The sequence below is a fragment of the Molothrus ater genome, chromosome 20 (genome assembly GCF_012460135.2).
Source record: "Molothrus ater isolate BHLD 08-10-18 breed brown headed cowbird chromosome 20, BPBGC_Mater_1.1, whole genome shotgun sequence".
Taxonomy (NCBI): Eukaryota; Metazoa; Chordata; class Aves; order Passeriformes; family Icteridae; genus Molothrus; species Molothrus ater.
Genome location: NC_050497.2, coordinates 1,406,658 through 1,434,611, shown reverse-complemented (window position 1 = coordinate 1,434,611; position 27,954 = coordinate 1,406,658). Strand labels below are relative to the sequence as shown.

The 27,954-nt window shown below is 49.2% G+C and overlaps 1 protein-coding gene across 3 annotated transcripts; it reads left to right on the top strand.

The window, feature by feature from the left end:
- The first annotated feature begins 71 nt into the window (after positions 1-71).
- Positions 72-27,394, top strand: SLC31A1 (solute carrier family 31 member 1). Of its 3 annotated transcripts, none has more exons than XM_054516953.1 (5): positions 72-116; positions 20,193-20,345; positions 22,534-22,606; positions 22,991-23,159; positions 23,756-27,394. In XM_054516953.1, the coding sequence occupies exons 2-5, from the start codon at positions 20,238-20,240 to the stop codon at positions 23,955-23,957; spliced, it is 552 nt and encodes a 183-aa protein (XP_054372928.1). In that variant the 5' UTR covers positions 72-116; positions 20,193-20,237; the 3' UTR covers positions 23,958-27,394. The 3 variants fall into 3 exon arrangements, with proteins under 3 accessions (XP_054372928.1, XP_036249954.1, XP_036249956.1); XM_036394061.1 differs by lacking the exon at positions 72-116 and adding an exon at positions 15,400-15,585; XM_036394063.1 differs by lacking the exon at positions 72-116 and adding an exon at positions 15,606-15,681.
- Positions 27,395-27,954: the final 560 nt, after the last annotated feature.

Genomic DNA, 27,954 nt, shown 5'->3' with positions numbered 1-27,954 from the left:
GCGGGGCTCAGTGGGCACGGCTGAGGGCGGGAACTTGGGGGGTTTATGGGTCTCCGAAGGGGGCGGGGCTCGGCGGCGGGGGCGGGGCGAAGGTCGCGGCTCGTGGTGCTCGCGCGGTGAGTGACGGGCGGGCTCGAGGAGGTCTCGAGCCCCCCACGCCCCCCCCCCCCCCCAATCCTGGCTGAGGGGTCCCATGGCCACCTCCCCCCCTCCCCTCAGGCCGGGAGCTGGCACCTCGGGCTGGGGCCGCCGGGAGCCCCGAGGGGATGGACAGCCCTGGGACGTGAGGGTGGAGGTGCGGGGCGAGCTCGGTGTGGGTGCCGGCAGCGCTCCCCGCGCTCCGCCGGAGGCGCCCAGGCCGGCCCTGCGGTTCCCAAGGTGACAGCGGGCCCGAGCTGCCCTTGCCGTGAGGGAGCCGTGACCTGCCGGGCTCCGGGCTGAGCCGCAGGGCCCGCAAGGCTCTGCTGAGGGCCCTGGGGGTCCGTGGGGCTCGGGCGGGAGGGCTGGGGACCCCCGGGTGCTGCTGTGCTCCAGGTTCGCTGTGTCTGCGATAGCCAAGGGCAGCAGCCATGCGCTGCGTTCTTAACATCCCAATAGTTCCTTGCGTGGATAAATGTCTGAGCCGCCCCTCTGAAGCAGTTTCCCACGTTTTTCTCGTACCTTGAAGAATACACCTTCTTGTTGGTTTGGTTAATGAATTTTTTGTAGCGTGTTGTGGTTTTCTTGTGTCGTTTTCTCCCTCTTGGAGAGCTGATATCTCTATGTGCTTTGTGAGACCGGCTGACTTTAATTTCACCTTAGGTCCAAGTGATGTTGAAATGCATAAGAACAATGTGCAGGAGGTCAGAATGGCAATAAGGGCTGATATTTCCTGGCTTTGGGTGTTTGCTGGCACTGGTTGGAAGTTTGTACTGTCAGTTACTGACTGGATGTTTGAGTCTGAGCAGGAAGTTGCCAGGTCTGTTGTGGAGCTGAGTTTGCAGTAATTCAGGTGTTTATTGCAATGATTGAGATATCAATGATTCCACTTCTAAAGGAAGAGGATAAAGGATGTTGTTAAGCAGGGTATTGTTACTCCTTTTATATTGCAGAATATGTGATGAATTTAGAATGAAACCTGAAAAGGGTCAGAATCTTATTTCTGTTAAAGAAAACCAAAAACCAAACCCACAATAATTTGGTGTAAATTCCCAGTGGGAGGAGATTGTTCCGACCTTGGTAAAGCAAGTGGGCATGAATTTCCTTCCAATGGGAAATATACGCCCTTGGATGAAGAGAGTTTGTTGCTTTGGCTCCTGTATTTCTATCTGGCTGGTTGTTAATGTAGTTTTGTTTTTTAAGTGGTGAAGACCCATGTGGCTAAGTCCTGGTGTGGCACTTCAATTGAGGTTTTGTAGGTACAGGTATCACAGAATGTCCTGAGCTGGAAGGAACCCACCAGGATCCCCCAGCCCAGCCCCTGTCCCTGCCCAGCCCCCCCAGCAGCCCCAGCCTGGGCATCCCTGGCAGCGCTGCCCAAAGGCTCCTGGAGCTCTGGCAGCCTCGGGGCCGTGCCCATTCCCTGGGGAGCCTGGGCAGTGCCAGCACCCTCTGGGGGAAGAACCTTGCCCTGAGCTCAGCCTGAGCTGCCCTGGGTCATTCCCTCAGGACAGAGCAGAGCCTGGAGCAGCCCCTCGGGAGGAGCTGCAACCCCTGGTGAGTTCTGACCTCAGTTTCCCCTTCAGGATGAACAATCCCAGTGTCCTCAGCTGCTCCTGGTGTGGCCCTTTCAGACCCTTCACCATTTTCCTAGCCCAATGTTATACCTGTGTATTTCTCCTGGTTTTTTTCACTGGCATTCAGCACTGGCCAGTTTTAATGCCATTGTGGGGAAGAGGCTGTAGCAGCACAACCTGCAACACTCAGCAAGCATCACATCTTAGCCACTTGTCCTTTTTTAATTTATGCTTTGTTTTAGTCCTCATTTGTATTTGAGTGTGCAGTGGGCTTGTGGTACCACACAGTTCCCACAGGCAGAGGCCAATTCTTCCTGTTTGTGCTCGAACTCCAAGCTCCACAATGCTTACTAGTCCTGCTTTTTGTGCCCAGGTGGATGAAACACTCCTCACAAGTGTTTATTAAGTTGATTTTTCAGTCTGTTTGATCTTAACTTGCCTCTGCTTGAGCCTGAGGTCAGTAAAGCTTTTGCAGGATTTTTCATGAGTAACAATATGGGATCTTATAGGGTAAGTTAGCATTGAAGTTAATGATCCCAAATCCTGTCATTTGTGATGTAATGTTTCCTGAGGCTTCCACCAGGCTTTGGACTCTGCATTATTTTTTTCCCATCCTTCATTAAAAAGGGGGCACAGGGAATAATGTGTGAATGTTGCTGTGTAAATGAAGCTTGGTTTTGTAACTCAGGATTTGTTGGTGAAGCTGTGACTGCTCTGCTGTACAATACAAAATTAAAGCGATGCTTTTTGCTACAAACACAAAAATTGTTGCAATAAGCAGGATTTTGCTTCTTTTGTTCTTCTCCCCCCCAAAACAAGGTACTGAAAATATAAGAACTGGTGGGAATTGCAAGCTCCCACACAACTTTGGGTTGAGAACGGAGGAATTTTGTATAACCACTTCCTACTCAGATTTGGCTGCTTTTCATATCAGATTTCTCATCTAGGCCAGGTTGTTAACTAAGCTGAGAATTAGGATAATTTCTGCCAGTAGAGAGGAGGAATTAAATCACCTTTCCAAGCACTTTTGCATGTTTGCTTTTTTATTTTAAAGGTATCATCCCTAGCACTGACTCTGACTTGCAGTGGTACAAGGACAAGGTTTGTGGGTTTGGGTTTTTTTTTTTTTTTTTTTTTTTGGTTTTTTGTTTGGGAAAGAGGTTTGGGGGGATTTTCACTTCACTTTTCCCTTTGCAATGTAACTTCAAGATTTGGATTAGTGAGACCCTGTATCCCTGAACAAAAACTTAATGCCTGAGAAGGGAGGGCATTGAGAATAATCTTTGCCAGTTTTACATTACAAGCCAATGACAAAATCTACCATGTTCACAGGGTGAGTTTTGAGCAGGGCCCTGAGGAGTTTCCTTTCAGCTGGCTTGTTTTCCAGCCAGGCATTAGGTCTGAGAGAAGACAGAACTTTTTGTTCTTTAAACTAAAATCAACTATTTTCTCCTTTCCTCCTTGTTTCTCTATTTGCTATGAAGACCCCTCTACCCAACAGAAAGCTGCCATGGCTCTGCAGAGCTGCCTTCCCTGCTCTGGCCTGAAGGTCACCTGAAAGTTAACAGGAGCCTGCAGCAGAATTTTGGGAAGTTGAGCTGAAGCACATTGCCAGCATGAACTTCTTTCTCCACAGGTCTGCCAGGAATCACTGGGAGTCTTGGCAATTTTTCCTTAGGGAAGGATGAAAAAGACTCAATCTAGTTTATCTTGTTTTTCTCTGGGAAATCCAATCTTAGTTAATCTGCTCCATTGTATTTTGTTTCAATCTAATTTTCTGGAAATGTTCCCAATCAGGTCCTGGAGAACACGATGCCAGTGGTTTTTTCATGAACCTTTTTTTCATCTGAAAGCTGGAATCTGCTAATGCAGAGAATGATGGGACTAGTTATTGTAAACAAATTAAACTCCTATTTTGCTGTACTTTCTAAAGCCTTTCATTTGTTGGTCCTGGAATTAGATTTTCCTGGTTTAGAAGCCAATCTAGAAGTAGGAGGTGGTGATGAAATAGCTCCTTTTTAGTTTTCCTTTTTTATTTCCCAGTTTTTAACATCATTTCCCATTGTCTTTTCTTCCCTGTGCTATCAGTTCATATCTACAAGGGTCTCCAGCTGATTTCCAGTGGCACTTCAGCAACTGTGACTGCAGCCAGAACAATGGCTTTGCTTCCTGCTCTTTTCCTCTCTGTGGATATAATCTTAGAAAAATCTCACATTTGCTGTATCACAGATGTAAACAGCATTTACCATCTACTAAAAAGGTTGTACAAGCATGTAATCTTTTCCCTTTATCTAAGGGACTAGAGCAGTCCATGGAGCTCTAGAGCACTGGCCAAATGCTCTAAGTGGTTGAGGCTCTTCTGTTCTCACTGCTTGCTCAACATGTCCTGCTGAGAATCCTGAGAAGTTGGGAGAAAACGGAGCAGAGTGGAGGTGTTCTGGCATGGAACTCACAGTGAGTGCCCCAAGCTCTCCTGAGGCTGTGGAAGAGCCACTTCACTTCCATAAAGCCTCTTTTCCCACACTTACTCATTAGTTATCACAGAGTCAGATCTCGCTCTCTGATGAAGGTGCAGGAGCTTGGAATATGAGCTTTGTGATATATTTAGCTGATCTTCTGGCTAACCAGGATAAGGGGAACCCTGGCAGTCTGGGCTGGTTTTTTTGCCTAAGCACTGCATCTCTTGGGGGAAGGAGTGCCTGGCAGATGCACTTTCAGACTTGTTTCACATTGGAGAGAATATAATTGGCCTTGGCTCTGTAGGATTAAGAAGTGCTTTGAGGCCACCTGTGAGATGCAGTGCTCATCCTGAGCTAATGGTGTGAGCAGACTGGCTGGCCTGCTCCAGAGGGCTGGGAAAAGCAGCTCCTGGAAAGGGATACAGCTCCAGCCTCCAGGGAGAGCTCATCCCTGTGACCCAGCTGCTCCTTGCCTGGTGTCTCTAAGGGGTGGCTGCACTGTGCTGGGACAGTGGCAGCAGCTCCTGTCACCCTGGCTGGGCTCTGCCAGAGGCTGGGCTGGGAGCAGGGATCCCATCACTCACTGGCTTCCCCATTAACTTCCCTGCCCCAAAAGCTTTCTACTAAAGGGGCTCAGGCAGCTCACTGGCACAGCTGCACTGCATTTTCAAGCTTGCATCTTTTACTTGGGAAGGAGAAACACAAACGTGGAGCAGACTCAAAGCCAGTGCTCCCAGTGGAGCCATCCCAGCTCACTCTCCTGCAGCCTGGGGCAGTCACTGCAGTGCTGCCATCAGTGTGGCTCCATGGGAGGGCATTTCCAATGGGTAAAGCAACCCTTGTACATCAAAGTGGTAAGGGAAGGGGAGCACAAGCTCCAGAGGAACACACCCAGCCTCGGGATGCAGTGCAAGTGAAATGCAGCCAGTGTTGCAGTCTGGATTTCTTGGATGCCCTGTTTGTCTGAGCTCCTGGACTAATGGATTTGACAAGAGACTGAGTCATGATTTCTGGGTTCACTGCCAGGTGAGTTTTATACAAATCAAGTTACCACTGGCTTTGGTGCCCTTCATTAACTTGGGATAAGACATTATCTCAAGAGGATACTGAACTTTAGTGTTTAAGGTGGTGTCACGTGAGGCTGAAGTGTGCTGGAGGAGCATGTTACAGATCCTGGAAGGCTGAAACCTGAACAGCTGCAAACAAAGATAGTTGGGAGTTTCACAGCTGCCCTCATGTTCCTGTTACAGGCTTAGTTATACTTGTAAAGCCATTTTTGTGCTCTTTTCATAAAAGGCACAGAGCAGTGTCTGTGGGATATCCTGTATGGGAGGTAAAGCCTAATACACTTGATTCTGATTATTTTGCTTCTAGCTTAAAAAACCTCTTGGCAGCAGCCTGACTTTTCTTAATTTTCTGAATTCCTCGAGTAAAGCCCTCCAGGACATCACAACAGCAGGATCATGTGCACTGCTTGTCAGTTGATCCCATTTTGTGTAACTCTTGCTTGAAACCACAGCCCCCACCACGAGGCCCCTTGTGTTGCAGGCCACTGCACAGCTGTTCTTGCACTGTTTCTGCTTTGTCCCTTTGGTTTTTCATAGCAGTTGTTGGCCCAGCTTTCAAGCAGAGGGGTCCCAGAGCCAGTGACCCTGACAAGGTTTGTCCTCTACAAAAAGTGTTGAAGAATTTCTGCACAGTTGATTATTTAGTTGCCTTGTTGTTTGGTTTTTTCCTCACTTTCCAATGCTCCTAAAAACTGGCTGATAGCTTTGAAAACATCATATTTCTTCATGATGGGGCAAACAGAGTCACAGGGTGATTTGGGGTGGAAGGGACCCTAAAGCTCATCCTGTCCCAGCCCTGCCATGGCAGGGACACCTCCCACTGTCCCAGGCTGCTCCCAGCCCTGTCCAGCCTGGCCTTGGGCACTGCCAGGGATCCAGGGGCAGCCCCAGCTGCTCTGGGCACCCTGTGCCAGGGCCTGCCCACCCTCACAGGGAAGGATTTCTTCCTAATATCTTATCTAAACCTGCTCTCTCTCAGTTTGAGTACTAAAATACTTAAATACTAAAATAAACTAAGCTTGCTTTGTTGCAATATCCAGAAGCAAGCAAACCACTAATTTATCTGATAGAGACTTGAATGTTTGAAATGTGTTTTGGTTAATGTGTTGGAAAGTAATCTCTGCAATGGACTTAATCAGAGAGTTCTAAAATCTCTTTGCATTTGTGCCAAGATCTCGTGAGGGAGACTCAGGAGCTGCTTCTGTGGATCTCTGTGTGAGCATCCCAGTGCTTGCTCTGGTCCTAAGCTAATCTGAGCAGTAGTTAATGATTAGCCTTTGATAGAGATAATGATGTGCTTGTCAGCATTATGTGAGGGTTGAGAAACTTTGATCACTCTCAGACTTGTTGCCTCTCTGGAGAAAAAGGCTCTGCTGGAGTTGGTAGATGGAAAACCTGTCTCTGGAAGAGTAAGTACTCAGCATTTTTTAGCTCTGAATCATTTCTGCTTTGGATTAGCAGCTTTGTGGCTGTCCAGGGGTTTGAAAATGATGAAAAAGCCAGCATTTGAAGCTCTTTCCCAGAGTGGTGTTTTGTCACTCACAGAAAAATTGTTGATGCCTTTTGTTCTGGCTTTCCATGCCCTACAGTCATGGCTCTTCCTGTCAGAAGAGTGTCACGAGGCCAAGGCCCTTCCAAAGATAAGTTCTTTCCAGAGAATTGAGTGGATTGCTCTTTTCCTCTTCTTGGTACTGGAGATCTTCTACCTTGCTGAGATTGTATTTTCAGTGACTCAGTAATTTCAGTAAAGCTTCCAATAGTTCAGTTGCATTTTCAAAGGGAGAATGCTCTGTTCTATGGATTTGGGCTATGAATTTTTTCTCTGAACTCTTACAAGTATTTGCATTACTGCCTGGAAGCTGTTTATACATCACTCTGCCATCCACTTGCTGTTTGCCAAGATCATGGATCAAGAGTAGGAAGGTGCCTCTGGTGATGGATTATTTGGCCTTAACCATCTGCCAAAACACAGGTTGACTTCCTGGGCTTAATTAAAAACCCACTTGAATGGATTTTGCTGCTTGTGACCTGAGTTCTACCTTGCATTTTGCTCAGGAGCAGCTTGAGGCTTCTCAAAACAACTGTTGGAGGCACAAAAGAATTTGATTCTTGGCTGTGGTAGACCAGGTTCTTGTGTCGAGGGACACTCATGGATGGTGCTGCAAAATGCAATGAACACACATCCATTTTTCCTCTGCAAGAAAAGGTTTTTTCTAAAAGAGCTCTTGGGTCTTTAGTCAAAGCCTGCATTTCACAGGTGACCCTGACAGGAGCTGGAAATCCCAGGGTGTCCCAGCAGGAGCTGACATCAACACGTGGCTGTTGAGGAAAGGTTTGACACAGGCTGGAACGTGGCAGCTCCAGGCAAGGGGAATGGTTGAGTGGCCACCTTAAAATGCTGTGTTGCACATGGACATGCTTCTGAGGGTAATTACAGACCAACAACTGCTTCAATATGAAAAGAAAGGAGTGAAAGGGAATTGCTCTGCAAGGACACTCTCCCATGTGGTGGAGGGTAATGTGTGTGGCTGTGCTGGACATGGAAAAACGTGTGTGAATTGCTTAAACCAGTATGTGTCATATCATATGTGTGGAATGGCCTCCTAAAAATTAACCAGGACTTCTGGAGTGTGGTTTTCTTGTTATTCAGATTCTCAAAACACCTGAAAGTCGGTTCAGAACTTGTACAAGTGTTGTCTTTTCTGGGCTAAGTCTGATTATAATGTTGAAAAGCAGCCAGAGAGGGAAAATTAACTGTGTGAAAATGGGCAAGTAGGGTAAGATCTGGGAATCTCCAGTGAATCACCTGTGCTGGACTCCCTTTTATGAGGCCTCTAATAAACCAGTGCCGTCCATTTATTACCCTCAGGTTCAGTTTTACCTGCATGGGACAAAGGTATTTATGCTGTTGCAAGATAACATCTGTAAAGAGGCAATAACAGATAACATCTGTAATCTGTAACTGACCTGGGGGTGCTGGTCCACAGCTGACTGACCATGAGCCAGCAGAGTGCCCAGGTGGCCAAGGAGGCCAATGGCTCCTGGCCTGGGTCAGGAATGCTGTGGCCAGCAGGAGCAGGGAGGTCATTGTGCCCCTTGCTTGGCACTGGTGAGGGCACACCTGGAGTGCTGTGCCCAGCTCTGGCCCCTCAGCTTGGGAGGGAAGTTGAGATGAGAGCATCCAGAGGGGGCAGCGAGGCTGGAGAGGGGCTGGGAACACAAACCCTGTGAGGAAGCCCTGAGGGAGCTGGGGGTGCTCAGCCTGGAGCAAAGGAGACTCAGGGCTGCCCCCATCACTCTCACAGCTCCTGAAAGGTGCCTGTGCTCAGCTGGGGCTGGGCTCTTTCTCCAGCAGCACTGACACAACCAGAGCACACAGCCTCGAGCTGCACCAGGGAAATTCAGGTTGGGTATCAGGAAAAAGTTTTTTACAGAAGGAGTGATAAAGTTCTGGAATGGCTGCCCAGGGAGATGGTGGAGTCCCCATCCCTGGGTGTGTTTAACAAAGCCTGGATGTGGCACTGGGTGCCAGGGTTGAGCTGAGGGGTTGGGGCTGGGTTGGACTCGATGGTCTTGAAGGTCTCTTCAACCTGGTGATTCTTTGTGTGATTTCTGTGTGTGATCCTTCACCTGTATTAAAGGCCCACTAATGCACTTCTAGGACACATTGAATTACTTTTGGCTCTGAGGAAATTTGTGCTTCCTTTCTTGGGAATGCACTTTTGGGCTCTGATTTCATTTTGTGTCTCCTGAGATTATTTTACAGTTTCACAGGGTTTAAGGCTCAAAGACACCATAAAATCAATCTGGCCAGAGCTGTTTATGCTGTGTAACCTGGTGTGTCCTTCCCACTCCAGCCAGCCATGGAGCAATGGTTTGTCAGGATTACCTTGCAAGTAGTTCTCTGTCTTGCATCCTGACAAATCTGTCATTCCTTGGAGATGGAGTGCTTCTGCATGTGGCCACTGAACAGCCACAAACAATAATCTGTGTCCTTACTCTGTGGACAGACACATTTTTGTGGGAGACAGGCTCCTTTTCATAGGTACAAGTGGTGCAGAAGGTGTTGAGTGTGCAGGAGTCTGGATGCTGAATTGTTGGGCATGATAAAGAACCTTGTATGAAAATGGGTAGAGGTTTTGTTTTGGTTTTTTTTTTTTTTTTCATTTGGAGAGAAAACTTTTCCCTTCATTTAAAAAGTGCCTGTTATAGGTAGAGGAATACAAGCTAGAAACTGTTCTTGATTAGGGCATATGAAATAGGAAGTGAAATTCTCTGCTAGGCTTGGTTTTTCTAAGGAAGCAGAAGTTGTCTAATCTTACACAACACATCTTGCAAGATGGGGTTCCAAATATTAATATATTTTTATATTAAAGAGTTTTTGAAGAGTATTACAAGGCTCAGGACTGTCCCATTTGTTCTCAGCAGGATGGTTCCTGCTCTCTGGCCATATGGATCACATCTCCCTGGTCACCATTCCTGTGTTTGGTTGTGTAACATCTGAGCAAAAACCACCACTGAGGATAAGGGAGCATCTGTTTATTCAAGAATTATGTAATCTTGGAAAATATGGGTCACATAGCCCTGCTTTTCTGTCTCCACTTCCTGGTGCTGTCCTGTGTCTCCTCCCTGCTCAGGATCCTTGGCTGTCCTCAGCTGAGGAGTGAGTGCTGAGAGTTTTTAGCAGGAGGTTCCCAGGTGCCTCCTGACTGAGCCCCACCCACCCTCCTGCTCCTGCATCTCAGCTCTCACTCCCCTGGCCTTTGAGCCATTCTGCCTTATCTCTGCCTAAGCTTCCTCCCTTCCTGCCAGATTTCTCCTCCCTGGGTGCTGAATCCAGAGGATTTGTGACCTGGCTTTGTGTTGCTGTGTTCCTGTGTCATGCCCTGATGATGTGGGGAAGGGAGGTGAAGCTCTGGTGCTGTGGCCTGCTGGTCTGCAGAGCTGGGCTGACAGCTTCAGAAGGCTCTGAAGTGCTTCTGTAGATGCCTCCTGGGGATTGCCTTTGATGGAAACTTGTCAGTTCTAGCTCTGAATTCATGTGGCCTTGGCTATAAGGAATTTTGGTGTTTGCCATGCCTTCTGTCCTGGATGTTTGGTAAAGAAATTGTAATGTGGTGTAGCAGTTTGTTTGGGCTGAAATGTGACACCACGATGTGGCATCCTGTGTCAGTTTTGGTATCTCTGGTGCTGTGCTGTTCTCTGCAGATGACACAATCACAAGTCAGCTGTGGTACAGCATCTCCTCTGCTTTGGCAGCTGTGGGAATGGCAGTCACTCCTCAGCTCCTGCATCTCCTGAGGTGCCTCAATTCTGCCACTTTCCAAAAGTGTCTTTCTCTTGTGTGCCAGAAAGGGGGACAGCTGCCTCATCCACCCAGACAGAAAGGGGAACAAAGGACAGCACGGGGCAAATCAGGGATCCAAAAGGCTGGTGGTGGAGGAAATGAAAATGGGGTGGAAAACCACTGTCCATGTACAGAATGGAAGAAATTGTGCTCTTGGTGGGCTTGAGCAGGACAAGGCACTCCTGGTGCAGAATGGATGTGCTCTGGCTTTGACATCCCACTGGACATTGGTGTCCTTGCTGGTTTTGCCCAGAGGGCAGAGCTGGCTGGGGGCTGTTCTCTTGGAGCAGTAACATGGAAAAGGGGGAGGTTTTGTGGCAGATGAACAGGGAAACTCAAGTATGTAAGAGATGCCAGTCACCTTTTAATTGTCACCTTGTCACTATTCCTCTTCAGTGCCTGCTGATGTAGCAGTTCTCCCTTATGAATACAATCTTGATTGGCATTTATTGGCAATAAAAGCAACTTGTGGTTGACATGTCTGTTCCTGGCCCTCTGCTCTGGGTCAGTGCACAGGTGACTCCAGGCCAGGTGAGCTCTGCTTTCTTCCCTGAGCTCCCCTTTGGATTTGCTTGGTTTGTTATAGTCCCTGGCTGGGGTTCTTCAAGACAGCCAAGGCTGGAATGTGCTCTGATCCTTGGAAAGTGTCCCACTGGGGACTTGAGGTGAATTTGGGTTCATGCAGGTTTGAAAGTATTTGTGTTTTATCAAATGGGAGCAGGTTGTTGCTGAAAACTTCAGGTCATGGCGTTCTTGACATCAGCTTCTCCAGAATGATTTTGCTGTGCCCTGCCTGGCTGTCCCTTGTGTGGATAAGTTGTCCTCAGCCTTGTGACAGCCTCCAGCATCTGTCTGGCACCCAGAACTCCCTCCCTTGAGCCAGGCTTCTGTGACAGATGTGCCCTGAGCAACATCTGTCAAACAGACTGTTTTGCAAACCTGCACCCCGTGGCATTCACAGCAGCTGCCAGAGCCAATCCCAGTGGAATTCCTGGTGTCATGTCCTTCCTTCTGTTCTGCACTGGGCAGGGCAGGGAGCGTGTTGCATTTGCAGAGGCATGGGAATGATCCAGTCACGTGTACCCAGTGCTGGACTCTGAGCCCCAAGCCTGCTGTGCACCTTCCAAAGCATTGTCACCACAGCAGCGGGCAAGGAGCTGTGCTGCTGGGTGCTGCCCCATGTCCTGCCAAGAGTGGGGTGCCCTGGGGAGCCACCTGCACATGGGGACCCCAAGATTTGGCCCAACAGTTGGAGGCACGGATCAGTTTGAGATTGCAGCGCTTCTTTCAAAGGAAAACGTTCGCTGGGATGTGTGGGAATGTGTGTGGGATTGCTGTGAAGATGAGGGCAGTTTCTACCCCTGCATTGCTGGATTTGGGAGGGACAGACTGAGGTGTGACAGTGCTGGTTCTGTCACCTCTTGCTGAAGATCCCTTGTGGAAGGAATCTCAGCTGTGCTGCCAAGGCAGGGGTTGGTTGAGAGGTGGCCAGCACAAGCAGAGGGGTGTTGTAGGGTAGGGTAGGATAGAAGAGGAGTAGGAATAGGATAGGAATGTTAAATTGGAAGGTACCTTCAGTAATCATCTGGTGTAACTGCCTGGTCTCAGCTCGATGGACACAGTAGAGGATCACTCTTGGATGTCCATGCAAAGCTCTGTGTGCATTCCAGGTGTTTGCTCCTGGGCTGGGTCAGACTTCTCTGCAGAAATGAGTCTACAGCCAGGAGGGGGTTGGCAAGCTCTCCTCAGTTTTGCCACCTTCTCACGAGGATCCTTTGAGTGCTTTGCTGTCTCCTGCAGTTTCTGTATGGCTGAGGAGGATGCTTGACCACAGGGGAGGCTCAGCCTGACTCCCCATTATTTTGTCACCTTTACACAGCTCTTGCCAGCATTTCTCAGCCTTTCCTGTGATGTTACCATGCTTAGAGTCTGAGGTTTTGTGCTCTGCAGGGTTGTTTTCAGCTGCCTTTCACTCCACTGGGCCTGTGGTTAACGACATGGTGTGTGCTTCACTTAATGAAGTTCAGTATATTGTCCTGTAAAGAACAATCTGTCCTGGGTTATTTTTTCTTCTTGTTCAAAGATTACAGATTTCCTGAGGCGTCTGCAGAAGCTGGGAGATTAGGAATGACCATCCCCTTCTAGCAAAGCCTCTAAAAGAGGGTGATCAGACAGGTTTGCTATGAAAACAAACTCCATCAAAGGGCCATTATTGTAGCCATGCTGAGAGGAAAAGCTCTGGCCTCTCCTCAAGTAATGGGGGTTGTGCTGAGTGGCTGTGACCAGCTTTGCTGTAGTTGTACAGCTGAGGAATGCTTTGATTCAAAGCAGAGGACAGGACTTTAAAGATTGAACATATGCTGATACTTCATCTTGTTTTAATCTTCATTTTAATTAAACATTAATTAATGCATATAACTGCATCAAGCTGCCAAATGATGTGGTGCAGCTTCAGGAAGCTTGTGTGAGCCAGCATCCCAGCTGGAATCCATAGTGTGGAACTGGAGCACAGTTTGGGGTTTTTGCCATGTCTGTGGGTGCTGTGTGATGGCTCCATATGGAAGGGGCAGCCTGAGCCTTGGGGACACAGCAACCTGGGAAAGAGGGGGACAAACATATTGGTACAAGAAACACAAGGGTTTGGTAAGAATAAAATAAATGATGGCAGCAGGAGGCCTGGGGATGGGTGTTTGGAGTGGCAGGAACTGCAGGCTGTGATTGGTGGCCCCAGCCCTGAGATCTGCCTGTGCTGCAGAGAGCCTGAGCTCAACTCGGGCTTGAAGCATCACCCCCAGACCTCCCTGGGTGGCTGGTGTGGGTTTGCTTCATTCTCCTCCCACATCCTGCCTGTGGGGTTTGTCAGGATCACCTTAATAAGGGTGTGTCTCAGCCTGGGCCAATCCCATCAGTTGTGGGCATGGCTCATGGAGTGCAGAGTGGTTTTGATGTGCCAGAACTTTGTCATTATCTCCAGCATCCACAACCGTGCTGTAAGGGTTCCAGCTGGGATCCTCAGCGGAGGTGATTGTAGTAAACTCCATAGATTTAGGAAAAGCACCATGGAGGATATGAACGATAGGAATGCTGAAACAGCAAAAGAAAATTCCTGTTTTCCTGTCCTCCACCCTTAACCTATCTCTGTAACCCTATAAGGCAATGTCATGTTAACCCCTTACCCATTGGTCAAGCTTGGATCCTTTCCAACCCTATAAAAGAAGCATACTGTACCCCATTAGAGGAGAAAGAAGAAGAGCAGAGACCCTTCACGGACCTCCCCAAACAAAGCCATCTCGTGGAACAGCCTGCGCTTCTCCTTCTCCTCTCTCTCCGTCTGCTGCAGCCTCCAGCCCAGGGCACCACTGCCTAGCAAGCAGAGCTGAAATCCTGAGAGCTTGCAGTCACTCTAGAGCTGATAATCACCATGCTTGCTGGATGGCAGCCCTGCGGCCTTGGCATGAGCGAGCGAGCTTCGGGCACCCGGTCCCTACCCAGGGACTGAGCTCCTGAGCCCTACTGCTCTGCTTTGTGATAAGGCCAAATCTGAGGCTTTATTAGGTGATGGCAGAGGATCAGATCTGTGTGGATTTCTTCCCTCACAAAACATGAAAGCCCTGCCCATCATTTGAAAAGCCCATTCTTTGCCTGTGCTGGGAGAGCTGGGCTCTGGGTGCTCCCAGCTTGGCTGCCTGTCCCTGCTGACTGCTTCCATCCTGGCATTCCTTCCACAGAGGCTGCCCAGGCATTGTCTCCTTTTGAACCTGAACACAAGATGTTGTCTGCAGCCCTGCTCAGCTCTTTTTTTGCCCATTATTCTCCACTCCCTGCACTGCAGCCTCTGGCATCTCTGGCTGGACATTCTCCAGAGTGCCTGTCATCCTTCAGAAGTTCTGAGACCTGTGGGTGGGAACAGCTCAGCCTGCTCACAGGTAGACAGGGAGAATGTGCCCTGTGTCACACTGTGGGTTCCTGCTTGGCTCTGCTGATCCAGTTTGAATCCAGCAAGCTTCCATGACCAGGGACAAGCCCCAGGAAATCCAAATTTGTACAGCCTCACCCTCAGTGTGTATTGGAGCTCCTGAGCTGTGCCCTTCTCTTTCCCTTTATTCTATAAAGGGAATAAAAATTATTTATTCTATTTATTTATTCTATATATTATATTAATTATATAATATATATTATATTATATAATATATGTGTATAATATATTATAATCTCTTATATTGTTCTATTGATTTATTCTATTTATTATATAAACCCCTTCTGGTGTGTTGAGCTTTTGTGAAGCCTTAAACTTCTGGAAGAAGCTTTAGGATGAGACTCCGAGGTGGTGAGGCAGTACCAGGGCAAGCCACAGTTCTGCTGTGAGCTCACAAACATTCCTTGAGTTCTTAATATAGCTCTAAGAGCTCCTTCTTCAGGAATTGTGCAAGGGAAAAACAGAGGTGTGCAATTAAATGTGCTGGGCACAGCACAGTCCCTCCCTGTGTCTCAGTGCCAGCCTGGGGTTGCTGGAGCTGCTTGGGAGAGTTCCAGGCAGAATTTTCACACTGGGAAACAGCAGTGTATCTGTAACACATGTTCTGCTGCATTACTGAAGAATGTGGTGTTTATTCCCTGTGTCTTTAAAGTGTGTCCTTACAGCTTGGCCCAGGGGCCCTGGCCACAGCATGAGCAGGTGGAATTGGTGTGTCCCTCAGCTGTGCCTTTAAGCAGCTCTGGAGCTCTCCCTGGCATCCTGGAAGAATCACAAGTCCACCCATTTGGAAAGGAAGCAGTTAAAGTGGAAAAGTTTGCCAGGAAATTGAATAAACTAAAAGCAGTGCTTAGGTCTCCTGATGAGGAGCTCAGTGCAGCCCACAGGCAGTGAACAGAGCTGCAGTGTCTGCAGGCTGCTGCTTCCCTCCCACTCCATTGGCAGCACTGCTAAACAAAAAAGGGATTGGGCTTGGGACCACGAGCTGGGAGCCAGTGGAGCTGGGTGTGCCAGCAGCACTGCTGTAAGTAGAGCAACTCCTGGGTGCCTTTTCCATTCCTCCTGTGCTTTTTCTGTAGCATTCCTTTGTGTCATGCAGCACTGAGCCATATGGGATCATGTAAGCAACAGGTCTTTGCTTTTCCAGCTTGCTATTTTTAATCATTTTCCCTTGGCTTTCTCTCAGGAACTTTGCTTTTAATTCTTAGTAAATATTGCCAAGTGTTTCTCACTTGTTCAGAAGAGAGGGAGCTCCTGCCCTGTTCTTGCTATCAGAAGTGTTGGTGGAGAGGCTTTGGGTATGAATCATTCCAGCTGTTCTGAGAGGAGTCAGGAGGGTTCTGAGCAGGAGCCAGTCCTGTGCTGGCCACTGCAGCAGCACCCTCTCTGTGGGACAAATAACTGCTCTAAAGGAGACTGCAGACAGGGTTTTTAAGGCTCTGGTCCTTTTGGGCAGAGCCAGTGGAATTTTTTTTCTTGGGTTTTCTGAACTGGTTTGGGAAAGGTGAGGCACTGTTTAGAAGGGAAGAGTTGATGCTGTAATGGGCATTGATTTAGGGCTCCAGTGTTAATCCTCTGGACTTCTGATTTGGAAAGGGGCTTCATTCCCTTTGGGGCTTCAAGGAAGATCTGTTTGACACTGAGCTGGCTGTAAAGTACTTCCTGGGAACTTGCTAGATCCTTCCCATAGTGTGTCCTGTTTCTGCATTGGAAGGTGTATTTTCCTTGGGGTTTGCCCAGGAAAAACAGTGATTTGCTATGAAGCTGCAGGACTCTGGATGAACACAGCAGAAGGAATAGATTGGGGAGCTGTGGGAGGGAGTTATGTGTAATGGCAGTGATCTTTGGCTGAGACCTGCTTGAAAGGACTGCTCTGGCTTTGGCATCTCATCTGATCCAGCACCTTTACCTGCACTCGTGTGTGCCCTGGCACCTCCTGCCTGTCCTCCCCTTCTCTGTGGCTCCTGGTGTGTGTGAGGTGAGGCAGCAGTGGTTGGGTGTTGGTTGGTTACCTGTGCTGAGGCAGCCTGGTGTGCAGAGCTGCCACGGGGGCAGTGCAGGGCTGGGACAGAAACCTCAGAGTGAGCAGGGCCTGCCTGAGCTCCTGCTTGAAGAAAGAGAAGTCCTGTGAGTAACTCTGTGAGTTGCAGTTTTCCTTCAGAATCTGAGGGGTTGTGAAATGGAGGCTGTGGCTTCTCTCACCTGGGGTAACAGCACTGAGAGGGAAAGAAAGAAGCCCTGGAGGAGAATTTCCTCATTCCTGTCTCCTGTTCCACCCTGTTTGTTTTCTCAGGCAGTAGGTTACTGCAGAGCACAAAAATCACTCTGTGTGTGTCCCTTGTGGTAGGTACACCCTGGGATCTGTCCTGTTCTGAGTACCTGAGCCTGATGCAGCCAGGGGCTGTGGCAGGTTCCTCTCCAGGGCTCCATGCTCAGGAATCTGCTCCAGTGCCTCTCCCTCTCAGGGCAAACATATGGAGCAGGCAGCAGCCAGAGATCAATCACCCATTCAGGCAGAAATACCTGCTGAAAGGCTGGCTTTGTACAAGGCTAAGCCTATTTAAAGAATTTACAATAATAGAAACTTGTGGGGGGTGGATTTTTTTTCCTTCAGGTATGGAGTCAGCCTTGTTAAAGCACCACCTTCTTGTGACACACAGAGCTCCACATCTGTCAGCTTGTTTCTTAGGAGCTGTGCAAACCAACCAGGGATTTGCAGCTTGGAATATTACACACCCATTAACCTGTTGCTGCTGCTGCCCTATATATTGTTTTTTACCTTGAGACTTAGGTAGAGATCTCCCAAGCTGTAAATCAGAGTCTGCTTCTCCACTGGAACTGATTTCTTTTTAAACAGAAATTTATTCACTGTTACCTTCAGTGACAGAAAACACAGCTGAAGTGGCTCAGGTGAGGTTATTTCCTCTTAAGCTACTTAATACCCCATCCTCTCAGGATCTCATAAAATGTCCTTCAGTGTTGGGTGACTGCAGCAAGGGCTTGGATCTGGTGTTGGAGCACTGGGATGGCCGAGTGGGAAGGAGATACCTGGGTGAGGGTCAAGCTTGCCCTTTGTAACCTGTACCAAGGCCTGCCCAGGCCCAGGCAGCCACTCCTGAACACCTGACCGTGTTCTTTGTTCCTGCAGAGTAAATATCCTGAAACACAAACACTGTTTCTCCCTTTCTGCAGACAAATGATGATTAGTGAGAAGAAAAGGAGTGGAAAGCTGGACACAGCCCAGCCACGAAGGCAGTTTTTACCTGGTAACCAGCCAGGGCCTCTGTGGAGCATTTTGGAACCTGCTGAGCTTGGCAGGAATGTGAAATCCTAAAAGGAATAAATAATCATTGGACAGAAGCTGGTGAGGATGTTGTATTCAGAGGAAAAGCAATGGATCAGTCAACTGAGAGAAGAGGGAGGAGACAGGGACAGCTCCAATCTCTGCTCCCTGTGACAGGGACAGGAGCCAGGGCACAGATGGGGCTGGGCCAGGGCAGCTCAGGCTGGAGCTCAGGGCAAGGCTCTTCCCCCAGAGGGTGCTGGCACTGCCCAGGCTCCCCAGGGAATGGGCACGGCCCCGAGGCTGCCAGAGCTCCAGGAGCCTTTGGGCAGCGCTGCCAGGGATGCCCAGGCTGGGGCTGCTGGGGGGTCTGGGCAGGGACAGGGGCTGGGCTGGGGGATCCTGGGGGGTCCCTCCAGCTCAGGATATTCCATGGTTCTGTGATTCCAGGAGATTTTGGCTGCAGGAGAGGGGAAGTTCTTGTGTTACGTCTTTCCTCTCCCAGGACATTTTCCTTTGATCCTCAGGCTAAAGCACTTGGGCCATTCTTCTTCCTTCCCTGATGCAAAAGACAATTTGAAGTTTGTGTGTTTTGGCAGAGGATTCTTTTCCCAAGTGTTTTGGGACTGCAGTTCTAGAGCCAGAACATTTCAGCTCTTGAACAGGATAATCTTCCAAGCTGTGCCATGTGGAAATCACACTGGGCATTCTGCATTGGTGTTCCATGGGCATTCCATTCCCTTGGTGAAGTTTTTCTGTCTCAGCTGAGCTACTGCTTGAATTGTTCTCTCTCCTATTTATCCCCATGTGAACATTTTTCTGGTCTCAATATTTAAGCACAAATCAGGGACAAAGTGAGCTAAAAAATATTAGCAGAAATATGGACTAATATAGAAATAAGGAATTCATTCTGTTTTAGCCAGTGCCATTGGATTCCATGATTCCAAGTTACTGTCCAGGGGAGTATTGTGAGGTTGTCTGATGAAATAAGAGATGGGCTACAAACTTCTGCACAGAGATGGAGAACATGCCTGAGCTGTGGGTACCTGGTGTCATTTCTTGGTGCTTCCCTGCATTATTTAATTTCTGTGTTTGCAGGGTTTTACTTCTGTTTTTCTTGACTTTGTCCCCAGCACTGCTGACTTTGTTTCCTTACCTTCCCCAAGTCTTTAATTTCTCTCATTGCTCACTTCAGTTTAACCCCAAAGCCCTTGGATGTCCCCTGTCATGGGGCTGCACTGGCACTGCTGTTCTGTGACCTTGCACAGTGTCACTGTCACACACTGGGCCAGCTCCACCACCAGGTGCCTTTCAGGGCTTTATTTGCTACTTCCAGTTCAGAAAGCTCTTCTAGAGTCTCATTTCCTCTCTTCAATCTAAATATAGCCATGCCTACCTGTTCAAACACAGTGCTGCATTTTGGCTTAAAAAACTGAAAAAACACACTTGTAAACTCTCCTGATGGTTTATGTGGAAGGAAGTCTGTATCTCATTTCTTTTTAAACTTTAATTTGATAAAGTGTCCAAGCTTTGCTTTTTATTTCCCTTGGTTTTACTTGCAGTAGGACAGATGCTGTGCTTTCAGGACTGACTGGTATTCCCAGGTTATTTTCTCTCCTGTTGCTGTTTGAACCTGATGATTTCATTTCCCACCAGCAATTGCCAGCCCAGGCAGTGCTGGGCCAGTGCAGCAGCCATGCCCACAGGTGACCAGAGAGGGTATTTTTATTTATTTTTTTTAGTGTGTCCAGACATCCCTGATTTGTGGTAACCAGATTAAGGATTGGGACTGGCAGCCTCTTGAGTGTTTCTCTCACTGTGGGTAATGTGATTACAGGGGAGATGTGGCAATGTAAAACTCATGGAAATGAAATTGGATTGCCTGTAGCTGTTGCAGACCTTTGCCTGACAGTAGGTCTTGTTCCAACTAACACAATTTCTGTGTTAAGCATGTTCCCAATAAAATGCTTAACTGTCAATTAAGAGAAATCCTGTAATCTGATACTTTAGTATATGCAATTTAAAGTGGTGCTTGTGATATTTTTGCCTCTTGCAAGACTGCTCTTGGGAAGGGGCTCTGTTTTTTTCCTCAAGTAGATAAGAAATGTTCCTTTATGCTGAGTACTTGCCCCAGGTGCCATCTCAATCAAGTTAGGGTGCAGAGGGACACACCTCCTCTGACGTGTCCTGCTGTGTGCTCTCTGTAGCCAGAGCAGGACCATGAGCAAGCTCCAGGAGTTTTCCAGAGGCAGCAGCTCTCAGTGCCTTGGAATATTTTTCTCATGCAGCAGCAGTAGAGAAACCACATTCTGTTTAGAAAAGGGCTTCATTGTTAGTTTGTTTTTCAGGGTCCCACTTTTCTATGTGCCTTTCTGAATCTCTCAGTGCTCAAGATGTCTCACCACATGAACAGCTCCACGCTGCCAACCTCGCACCCTCCCGAGCACCAGCACCCCACCAGCACAGCCTCGGGACACGGGGGCCACGACATGATGATGATGGTAAGTGGGGAATTCACCAGAGAACTTCTCCTTGGCCATGCTTCAGAGTAACCTGTCCTCTTAAAGACTGTGCTCTGGAGAGCTGGAAATGAAGCTGAGCTTTGGAAGGCAGGAATTCATCCAGCTTCAACCCAGATCCCATGTGGGTCTTCTGGATGAAGGAGCGGCGTGAGGGATACAGAGCAGGAATGGATTTCACAGCTGGAGATCCTTTGGCAAAATTATCTTTTCTTGAAGAAAACCTTTCCAGCAGCCAGCCTGGTGTCTGCTCTGCAGCCAGCTAAGGGCAGAAATGCAAAGCAAGATTTTCCCTGCAGGAAACAGATGGATGGAGTTCTCCAGGCTGGCAGGGGGAGCCCCAGGCAGCCCTGAGAGGAGTGCCCAGCAGTGTGAGGGGCTGTGCTGAGCTGTGCCCTTCCCTTCCCTCCTGAACCCTCAGAGCACACTCTGCTGGGGAGCACAGCAGTGCCAGGGCTCTTTGCTCTGTTGGCATTAAGGCTGCATTGGTCCAGCTGACTTTGATTGCAGCAGGTTCAGACTTGTGCATTCTGGCATCACTGAGGCTTTGCAGAGATCCTGGCCAGAGTTTCCATGGAGATGGCTGGAGGGTCAGTGTTTGTGTGTAGCCAGTTCTAGGAACTTTTCCAGCATTTTCTCCTTTTCCTAAATACTTTTGGAGTGAGTTTCAGATTATTAAAACATGTCTGTTTATGATGAAATTTCAAAAGGAGGGGAGAGAGGGCACATTTCTATTTCATATGAGAGTTCTCAGGAGTGGATTTTGCAAACCATCAGTTGGAGTTTGTTTGCCAGCTCTGTGCCTGAGGAGAGAACCAAGAATCTCTGCTTCTATTTCTATTGCAAGCAGTGTCAGAGCAGGAGAGGAGAGCACCAGAACAACCTTGGTGGGCATGGCCCACGTGGAGCTCTCAGTCCAGCACTGCCACTGCTCTCCTTGTGAAGCTCTTCCCATCATCTCAGCTCAGTTTTGGCATCCCTGGGCCATTACTTTCCATGTAAATATAATTTCTTTACAAATGTCAAGTGTTCACTGGATAGTTACAGGACCCTGCCCTGCCCTGCAGCTGAAAACTGTGAGTAATTGCACCAGATTTTGAATTCATATTGCAAATAAATCTGTCAGGGAAGGCAGTACATAGGTGGAGCATCTTAGATAACAGACTGAGCACATTTAATGTGTTTTCCCAATCCTCACTGGTACCAAGTAACAGGCTCAGGTTCACCTGAAGTTCTTTGATTTATGTGGGTTTTGTTTTAAATGTAAATATGTTCAATTCATTGAAGAGATGAAAGTACTCTCTAAAAGGTATTTTAGAGTAAAATTCTGCTCTGGGGAAAATGAGCTGATTCTTATAGATGCTGAAATGAATCATAATTCTGAGCTTCAGCAAATAACCTTAATTAAGCAATGAGGGAAGTTCAAAGAGAAGTTCCTCTTGCTTGGTCAGGACTTCCCATGTGAAAACCCTGTGTGCAGCTGTGCCCAAGACATGCCCAGCTGTTTTTACCTAGTTTGTATCACCTCCAGCTGGCCTGGGGATCTTTGCTGTTTGCCCTTCCCACAGCATTCACTGTGCAGGCTCAGGAGCCCTTATTTTCACCCAGGGGCAGCTGTGAACTGCTTTAGCTCCTTGTGTAGCTGTGTTTAGGCCTCTGTTTGCCACAGGATATTGGGAATTCCATAGGGAGACAACAACTGGCACAGTGCAGGAGGGGACCAAAGGACTCACCTGTGCAACCCTTACCTGTATCATCCAGACAAGGTCCAGGTGGGGAGGGGAAAGTGCCCTGTACCCCAGTTCCTGAGGGGATGGGGAGCCAAGGAGGAGCTCCATGGAGACATCCCTAGTCCCTGACCACTGCTGATGCTGGGGAAAGAGGAGCTCCAAAGGCAAGGAGAAGGCACTTCCCTGGAGTCCTGTGGAGGACAGGGCCTCCTGCCCAGGGCTGCCTGAGGAGCTGGGGACTGGAGCCTGGAGCATCTCATCCCTGTCTCACTTGTGTGTGTTACACCAGGTCTGCTGCAGAGTTCCTTGGAGTTTAGGTGGTGACCAAACAAACAGATCTGAGTTCTTGTTCTGATACAAACCCCATTGCCACACCTTGCTGTGACCTCCTTAGGATGAGCTCTTCAGGCTCATCTTGGTGTTCTTTGTGTTTTGGGCAGGCCATGACTTTCCACTTCAGCTGTGAGAATGTGCCATTGCTGTTCTCTGGACTTACAATCAATTCTCCTGGAGGTTAGTAACACTGTCTTGTGCAGTCCAAACAAAAGGTTTGCAGTTGGTGTTTCAGGATCCATGTTTCAGGAATTACTTTGTTACTTGGGCTAAAAATCTGTGGACATGCTGTGTTGAATCTGGTTTAAATGGCATCTGTGGGGTGAAAGAAAAATGGAGATATTTGTAGAGTTCAAGAATTTGGTTTTATTAGCAAAAGTGATTGCTGCTTTTGCTTTATAGGTGGAATTGCAGGGAGTGTCTGGGTGAAATTCCCATTTCCCACCTGTCTGTGCATGCACACAGAGCCTGGCCGTGGCCTGTGCAGCACAGGGGGGTTCAATCCCACAGTGACTCTGCTGACATTCTCTTGCCCACAGACAATGGTGTTTCCTCTCTTGTCAGAAATGGCTGGTGCTTTTGTGGCTGTCTTCTTCCTGGCCATGTTTTATGAAGGCCTGAAGATTGCCCGGGAGTGTCTGCTCCGGAAATCCCAAGTCAGCATCCGCTACAACTCCATGCCAGTGCCCGGCCCCAATGGCACCATCCTGATGGAGACACACAAAACCGTGGGGTAAGGACTGCACTTCCTTCTTAAGCCAACTCTGCAGCTGGAACTGGCACAGAAGGAACTTTGTGCAGCCAGTTTTGATCTCTGGAGAGTGTCCTGGCTCCAGACTGGGATGCTGCGTGGCACTGGAGGATGGGGGACACCTGGGCACCCTCAAGGATGGGGGCAAAAGGAGGAAAGCAGCAAGGAGTCAGATGGGCTTGGGGATTTTGTAATGAACGCGTTTGGAGGAGTTCTGAGGAACAGAGTTTGGATGTTACATCCAGTGGCCCTGACAGAAAACACTCAGGGTCCTTTTATTGACAGGTAGTCAAGGCCTGTGTGCAGAACAGGAGCCAGTCAGCTTTTGAATGAGGAGGGAGGTAAAAGAAGCTTGGCAAAGCCTGTTTCTCAGCTAAAAGTTGTGTCCTCCCTGCAAGCTGCATGCTTGTTTTGCTCTGTGAGCAAAACCACAGCTCCAGGTGCCAGGAGTCCCTGCCCAGGCTGGTGTCACCTTCTGTGCCACCCCACGCCCTCCTTGCTGTCCTGGCCCTTTCTCTTTGGGGATGTGCATTTCCCACCTGATCCGTTTGCTGACTTGTTTGGGTTTGTGTTCCCAGGCAGCAGATGCTGAGCTTGCCCCACCTGCTGCAGACTGTGCTGCACATCATCCAGGTGGTGGTCAGCTACTTCCTCATGCTGATCTTCATGACCTACAACGGGTACCTGTGCATCGCCGTGGCCGCGGGAGCGGGCACCGGGTACTTCTTCTTCAGCTGGAAGAAGGCAGTGGTGGTGGACATCACAGAGCACTGCCACTAGCACTGGGGGTGCCACAGGCCTCTCCACCCCTCTGCTCCCTGCCAGTGCAGCCACCCGAGGACTGGAGCATTCCTAAGCTGCCAAGAGAATCATGATAAAGAAAATGAACTGGAGTTCACTACAGGTTCCTGGAGGGGTGCAGGGATGTGAGGAGCTGGGACACGCTGCTCCCCTTGACTCCTGAGAGTCCATGGCAGCCATTCTTGGCCAGGATTTGCTTTATTCTTAGATTATGCTGTGATTGAAATTAGTTGGCTGACAGAACTGTAGAAATTATTTTAAAAGGAAAAAAAAAAACTATTTTATTTTTAAATTGTAAATGCTCATCAGTGAGGGTTTAATGAACAGTAGGAAAAGATCAGTTGCCAATAATGTGTGAATGGCTGTTTTAATTTTGATTTTTTTTTTTCAATGTGTACATAATGCCAGGGGAGGAGATTGCCCTGGCATTGTGGTTTTTGGGGCCAATGACACCTTTTGCTGTAGGACTCAGCCTCAGAGGAAGATTTGGTGCTGCACATCAGACATGCTCAGGTGTGTCCTGGCAAGGGAGGAACTTTGACCCAAGGATGAGCTGTGTGCTTCAGGGATTGAATGAAATTGCCTTCCAAGCCCACCAGAGATGATTGATGAGTGTTGTTAATCTGATGTATCCAGCAGCTTTACTCAGCCTCCAGGGAGAACACTTGAATTGGGCTGCTTTCCCTTGCCAATTATGGAACAGATAATGGTTCTGTATTTACAGGGCAGAAAGATTCCCAATAAACCATTGAACCCACAGGTACTTCATGTGGAGCTGCCCTGGATGGAACTAGAACTAAGCTTTGGGTTACTAGAACTGGTTCTGTAAATGAGGCAAGAGCTAAATAATGATTTCAGGACACTAAAGTTAAAATGGCTGGAGGGTATTCCTGGCTGGAGGTGAAGAGGGAAAACAACCACATTCCTGTAAAGGAGAGATTTGGGGAAGAGGAGAAGGAAAATACAGGACCACAGCAGCCTTCAGTGTCTTCTCAGTGAAATTTGGAGCAGCGTGGGCTAATCAAAAAGTACTCCTGACCCAGATGGCTCCTCCTTGTCTTGGTAATCACAGTGGGCCCATGCTGGAGGTGCAGGTTCTCTCTGCAGTGGGGGACAGTGAAGAGCTCAGTCAGTGCTGTGGGCTCTGCCCAGTGCCCAGGCAGGACAGGCTGTGAGGGGGCAGAACCACCCTCCTGCCTGGCTGATGCCAGGCCAGGCTTGGGGAGCAGCCCTGGTTTAGCACCTGGATGTTAAAAAGCTTGTGCAGAGCTGGAGGAGGTGGTGCAAAGCTGGGGTCTTCTCTCTACCCAGATTGCCCAGTTTGTGCCTGTAACTGGCTGGAAGGGAAGACAGTGGGAATTTGGGAAAGGCACTGAGAACAGGCAGCACTTTCAGACTGGGGCTGGTGTCTGGGACAGGCCATGAGAACAGAGAATCCCGCTGGGATGAAGCCTCTGGGCACACTCAGGAAGGGTTTTTTCCCCTGAAGATGCTGCTGGTGACTTGTGGCAGCAGCTGTGTGAGGAAAGCTGATCTTTGGAATGAGATATTTTAGCCCCTGAGCCTTGGAGGGTGAGGCCATCCCTGTGTGCCTGGGTGCTCCATGGTGCTGGTGCTGCTGTCCCTGTCCCCCCTCCCACCCTCTGTAAGGAAATCCACAACTGCTCCTACCAGGGCTTGAATTGCACCTCCTGAAAGCCCTCCTGGGCTGATGCCAAGTGTTTATTTGGACATCTTGTTTTCTCTGGACAGTGCAACTAGAGAATAAAAGGAACTGAGTTAAAAGCAGGCTTAGGTTCCTATGTAGCTGCTTTCTGTAGCAAATTCACATCTGGGTGAGAGAGGCGAAGTTACTTTCATGGAAAAGTTCTAGCCACCTCCTGCTGAGAGACAGGAAAAGTGCTAAAGTGCTTCCTTCCCCAGTCTGATCTTTGAAGGGAGTTCTGTCTGTGACAGAACCTTCTGGTGCCCTCTCTGCACCTGTCACAAAGGTAAAACTTTGCTGTGCCCTCCAGATAATCATGGGAGGAGAAATCTCACCCTCCCCACCCCTGGAGAGCTGGAGGAATGTGAGTGTTGGACAGAGAAAATGGACAATCACTTCCCACTCCTGCTGGAACTGAGAGGAAATCTGAGTGTTTGTCAGAACTGGAGCTGTTAAAAGCTGGGGATGGTGGTTGATGTGGGAGGTTTGCACCCCTGAAGGAGTTCAGGGTGACACTGCCACTGCTGCCATTGGTTTTTCTGGAAGGGGGTGGAATTGTTGCCATCACAATGACAGGCTGGAGTGAGGAGTGGCTGTGTGGTGGCGCTGTCACCTCATATACCTCTTGCTGTGTCTTTATTTGGAACAGAAGCTGCTTGGCCTGATCTTGCTGTCACCTTTTAGCCACTTTTCTGTGTATCCAAGTGGCCAGACTTGAATTCTCTGAGGGATGGCTTGGAGATCAGGCTGTGGCTCATCAGTGTCAGTCTGGTTCTTGTTAAGCTTTTCTGCCTCGTTCTGTTTGTACCACCCGTGCCCCTGGAATTGTTTCCCCCCAGAATGAGCTTCTCTTCTGCCCGTGCTGTCCCCAGAGAGGGCACAGAGCTTTCTGCAGCATGCCCAGGGAGGGGACACTGCCCTGGCAGGGCTCACCTGGGCACGAGGCTCTCAGGTGCCCCAGCTGCTCCCACAGCCTGCACGAGGGAGGTTTGGGCACCCTGGGCTGCCCAGGGAAGGTGAGAGGGGAGGTGGCTGAGGAGAGCAGGTGAGGCTGTGTCCCCTGTGCTGAGGCTGCGTCCCCTCTGCTCTGAGCTCCTGGGGCACAGCTGGGGAAGGGCTGCTCCTCCTGCCATGGCTGTGCTCTCCCCAGTTCACTGTGACAATCCAGAGCAGCCTCCCCTGTCCCAGGCTCCCCCTGCCACCAGCACGGTGTGTTCTCAGCCAGGTTACTGCGTGCTGTGGCAGAGCCCGAGCCTGAGCCAAGCCTGAGCCAAGCCTGAGCTCCCTCGGGCGGGATCGGCAGCTCTGGGGCAGCCCCAGCCCCTCTGCTGAGTTCAGAGTTGTCCTGGTAGCACGGGAGGGCTCCAAGGATGACACACGTGTCATGCTCGGGTGTCTGTCCTGCTCGGGGGTGACACCCTGTGCCTGTCTCTGTGTCCTGCACACACTGTGCCTCCGCAATGTCACCGAGGAGGGAGCTCAGAGCAGCCGGGCCCTGTCCCTCAGAGGGCTTTTGTTGCTTTTCTTTGAGTGCCTTTTGAGTTTGTCTGGAGCCAGTCCCACCCAATCCAGCAGGATTTCTAGTTTTGTTTACAGTGGACTGTCAGTTTTGTTTTTATTCTTGCTCTTTGTGGCAGTAACTTGTCTGATGTTACTGTGAATATCAAGAATCTCCTGTACATAATTAACCAATAAAATAGATTGCATTTTACTCTGCTGGGGCCGTGTTTTGGGACCAGTCCTCGGTGCAACCCTCGGAGGGAGCAGCAGGGCCCAGTGTTCCTGTTCAGGTGCTGTGGGGTGGGTGAGGAGCAGCATCCCCTGGGCCTCCCCAGCTCCCTGGAGCTGCTGCAATGGGAACGTGGGGATTCACTGAGAAACCTCTTTGATCCAGCTCAGTCACACTTTGTGGGGAGGGATGGGAGAGGAATTGGTGCCTCCCAGATCTGCCTGCCCTGGAGAGGAGTTTTATGGAGCTGTAACAACCTCTGAGGTGTCCTCTCAGAGCTGGGGCCTGCTGGGAATGCCAGCCCAGCAGAGCAGCCCCTGATCATTGTATGTGGTGTTAGACAGGAACTGCATCTCTTTGCTAGGCCAGCCTGGGGCTCTTTCCAGTTGGAAAAGTTTGAAGTTCTGTACATTTTCCCAGCCTGACCTGGACTTGGATGCACCTACAACACAGGAAGCCTGAATTTAACTGAAGTCCGCTTTGGAGAAATGCTGAAAAACCAGCCCTGGTCACTGTGCTGGAGATGGTCAGAAACAGCCCTG